At 38.1% G+C, this 4,190-nt stretch overlaps 1 protein-coding gene across 1 annotated transcript in view; it reads left to right on the top strand.

Moving 5' to 3' along the window:
- The window catches only part of adamtsl3 (ADAMTS-like 3), a 202,290-nt gene that overhangs the window by 124,763 nt on the left and 73,337 nt on the right, over nucleotides 1-4,190 (top strand). The window contains exon 6 of the mRNA XM_008290290.1: nucleotides 695-931. Within this exon, the coding sequence (XP_008288512.1) occupies nucleotides 695-931 (237 nt within the window). The remainder of the gene's footprint in view (nucleotides 1-694; nucleotides 932-4,190) is intronic.

The raw sequence follows: 4,190 nt of genomic DNA, 5'->3' as shown, positions 1-4,190 counted from the left end.
CCTGCTACCCATGTGGCCTTAGTTGCTCCTTATAGCATCTCACTCATTTAACTTAATGAAGATTGTCTGCCAGAGAGCCCTAAATGGTAACTTCTCCATCCATCAATCCATTAGCCATATATACTTCATCCTGTAGAGGGTCAAAGGGAGCTGGAGTCTTTCCTTGCTGACTTGAATTTGAGATGAAGTATGTCCTGGACAGGTTGCCAGTCTATCACAGGGCTAACACAAAGATGTAGATAACCAGGCACACTTTCTCACACCTACCACCAATTTATAACCAACAGTCAATCAAACATGCAGTCTTTGGACGATGTGAGGAAACCAGAGCACCCTGAGAGATGTTAACATCTCCCTCTAGAGCAAGTGAGAAACTGAAAGTTCAAAAATCTGAGACTGACCTGACTGAGTTACAGAGCCCCATAGAGATGGTAAATGATAAATGGTCTGCACTTATATATATCTACCTTAGTGGTAGTCAAAGCACTTGAAATCTGGAAGTGTGGTATGCTCACAGAGCGGGGGGCGAGGAACAGAAATCCTAACCTTATAGAATAACCCAACAAAGTTAAATATGCATCCTGTTTATTCTTCCTAAAAAGTTGTAACATCCTTCAAATTCCAGAAAAGTGGCCATAAATAAATAAATGATAACAAATTATTGTGGTGACATATTGTCTGTTTCCCTCTTCAGGACTGCCCCCTAGAGTCAGGTGATTTCCGTGCCCAGCAGTGTTCAGCCCACAATGACATCAAGTACCAGGGTGTCACTCATGAGTGGGTTCCAGCACCTTATGACTCCTCTGCACCTTGTGCGCTGCGGTGCCAAGCTAAAGGTGGAAGCCTGACTGTTGAACTGGCCCCTAAGGTGCTGGATGGGACACGATGCCGGGTGGATGCCTTTGACATGTGCATCAGTGGAGTGTGTCAGGTAAGAGATTAAATTATAAATCAAATCTTGTCTTGTCACTATCATCCACCTTTGGTGTGCTTTGACACATCCATCATTTGTCTTCTTACATACAGTGAGCGGGAAAAAAATGCAGTTGGAGTTTCATCAAAACAAAAACTGACAGTTTGGTGACTTCCTCTGGCAGAGGTGCTTGCAGGGCCCATAAAGCCAGGCTCATATTTCACTTGTGGTTTCATTATTTGGACAGCACATGTAAGGAGGAGATCTTTGACCTGATGCATTAGAATAAACCTATATGATCTTGTAAATAGACAAAAAAAAGTCGACACTGAATGAGATTTTTTGGGGGATGATACAGTGGTATCTCAATCAGTGCTGGGTATCATTCAAATCTTTTTAATGATGGTGCCAATATTATACCTGAGTTCTGGCAGTAACACCAATAGTTCTGACCATACCTTTTATATTTAGGAGAATATTTTAATTATGGTTTAAATGGTGAAACTATAAGGGAGGAAAATGAATAAATCTGACTAAAAACTTGACCTCACAACACCATAACTAACCATACACAGTCAGTGTAGCAGCAGTAAAGAATGTTGTGGCATTATGGCAGTTTTACAACCAAGCTGGTACAATATATAGATGTTGTGCAGTACTTAAGAACAAGTTATATTATTCTCTCAGAGAAATACCTCCTCTATTTCATCCTTGATCAGAACCGTCACAGATTAATAGAGAAATTAAAATATTGAAATATGAGCAACAAGTGAGTTGTCCAAAATGTGACTCCTAAACCCAGACCAAACAATAACAGTATGTCATCTCACGAAGTCATAAATAACTGGCAAAGGCTAAAAGGGTTTTGTTAATATGGAAAGAAAATAACCCTACTGATCGCTTGGCATATCACAAAAATCAAAAACAAAACAAAACAAAACAAAAAATGTCTGTAAATCATACATACTGTTTGTGATCATAGCAATGGATCGTAGGAAGAGCATTGAAGAATGAAAATCATTGAATAACGTATAATCCAGGTACTTGTGTAAAATGTAACCTGCAATTTCAGGGCTTGAAAAGGTGAAAGGATAAACTGAAACATGGAAACTTTGCCCTCTGCGACGTCATAATCATATCAGAAAGTGTATACTTACTGGGATGGTTTCCATTCCCAGACTGGCAGCTTGATTGGAGAGTCTTTGCAACTCTATAGGAGGAGGAGGAGGAACACATGTATCACACTTGACAGCTCCATTTCCAAAACAGTTATTTATGTATACTCTTGGGACTTATGTAATACAGCAGAAAGTGTCAGCACTGTCAAGTGAACTTGGAGAGCTTTGTTAAAGTGAAGAACAACAATCAAGAAGTTTTGGACGCTTGTTTTTTTATTTTGTTACTGTTGTCATCAGTTTAACCATATTTTATGCTGCAGGAAACATGAATGAAGATGAAAACAGCAAATACGATTTAGTGCTTTTACCCTCCTGCTAATAACGAATGAGTTACACCCAAGAGAATGGATGGGATGGACATGAGCTTCAGCCCATTTGTAAATTGAATTGGTAAAAGGTTTTTTTTTGTTTTGTTTTTTTTTTGTTTTTTTTAACCTTTCAGCACCAATATTCCTCTAAATTTTTTTTTTTTTTTTTTTAACCTTTCAGCACCAATATTCCTCTAAAAACATCACAGAGTGCTTAATACGGAGTTTGTGATTTTGCATGCCAAAATGTCACTCACATTGCTCTACAATTTTAAATCTATTAAGCTACAAAATAAAGTGTCCCTGATAAATCAAACTGCCAAAAAGCAGACAATAACAGCTTAGAATGATATGAACCAATAATGAATCTAATCTGAACATGATCAGGTACTGTTTCATCTTCTGAGTGCACATTTTCATTAGTTTACAGTCTTTTTGCTATATTAATCGACAGCATAAACTTACAAATGGTAAATCTCACTGCGAAGTCCATTTTCTTAAGTTTCTAATTCTTATTTAATTCTCTTTGTAGTTGTGCATGTCGCTTCACTTCTTCTCCTCTCCACTCACTTTTCTCCAGCCTCTCAGCCAATCACATTACAGACAGGATGACTGCACTCATTACCAACCAATTACATACAACACATTCACACAGGTTCTACTCAATATCAAACTAAACACAAAGTTAATAAGTACATTGCACACAGCCTTTGTTAAAGGAGCAGAACGTATAATTGTTCAAACAGATTACCAACAAACACAACATGTACACACAAACAAAAACAAACAACCATACAACTACATTTTATTCATTTGGAAGGTCACATTATTTACCTCAGGGCTACATACGTCACTTGGTTCCCATGTCTGAAAGGAGCTTTAATTCAGCTTGGGAAGTGGGACTTGACCGAAATCTCTTAAGAACTACTGGACTATCTGACACAGAACATAGATCACTTCTGCCCTCTGTGCTCATTCTCTAACAACAGACAACAGAAATACATATACACCACTCAGTTTCCCCACATACTACCAAAACAGCTGTGATTCATCAAGGCATGGACTCCACAGACCTCAAAACGTGTCCTATGGGATTAGGGAATAGGGACGGTAACAAGACGTCATCAGCAGATCCTTTAAGTCCTGTAAGTTATTAGGTGGATCAAACTTGTCATGGAAGATACAAAACACGTGCGTCGATGAGCCTTGGTTGCCTGTGGCCCTCTCATTGTTTCACCAGTTTAGCAGGTACTACCCACTGCATACTGGGAACACACCATTTTGAAGACGATTTGACCCAGTCATCCCAGTTTTGCCATCGAAGTTGCTCAGGTCCTTATCCTGCCCATTTTTTCTGCTTCAAAGACATCAACTTCAAGAACAGATTGTTCATTTTGCAGCCTTACATACCAGTCCCTTTTGATTGTAATGCGATATGAATGTTATTTTAATGGTGTGACTGATCAGTGTATGGTATAAGAATAGAAATATGGTTTTGGGTTGGTGATTATGGCTTCTCTTCAGTAATAGATGTATGCACTTTTCAGCTTAAAAACCATGTCGATCCTGTTTTTTGTTATGTCTCATGAGCCACGACACTTTTTATTGCCTATTCTTGAGACTCTAGCCAGCTTAATACAAAATATACCAAACTACTGACAAAATTATTAAAGCATTAAGAACCTTCTCTTATAATAACAGGTTGTGCATATGATAGTTATATTTTGACTCAATACACACAAAATTGTTTATGAAAACTCAATGAATAGGAATGTTTAAATAAAGATAAAA

Source organism: Stegastes partitus, unplaced genomic scaffold (assembly GCF_000690725.1).
Source record: "Stegastes partitus isolate 25-593 unplaced genomic scaffold, Stegastes_partitus-1.0.2 Scaffold665, whole genome shotgun sequence".
Lineage (NCBI taxonomy): Eukaryota > Metazoa > Chordata > Actinopteri > Pomacentridae > Stegastes > Stegastes partitus.
Note: the sequence above shows the minus strand (reverse complement) of the source record. Positions and strands in the feature narration are given on the sequence as shown.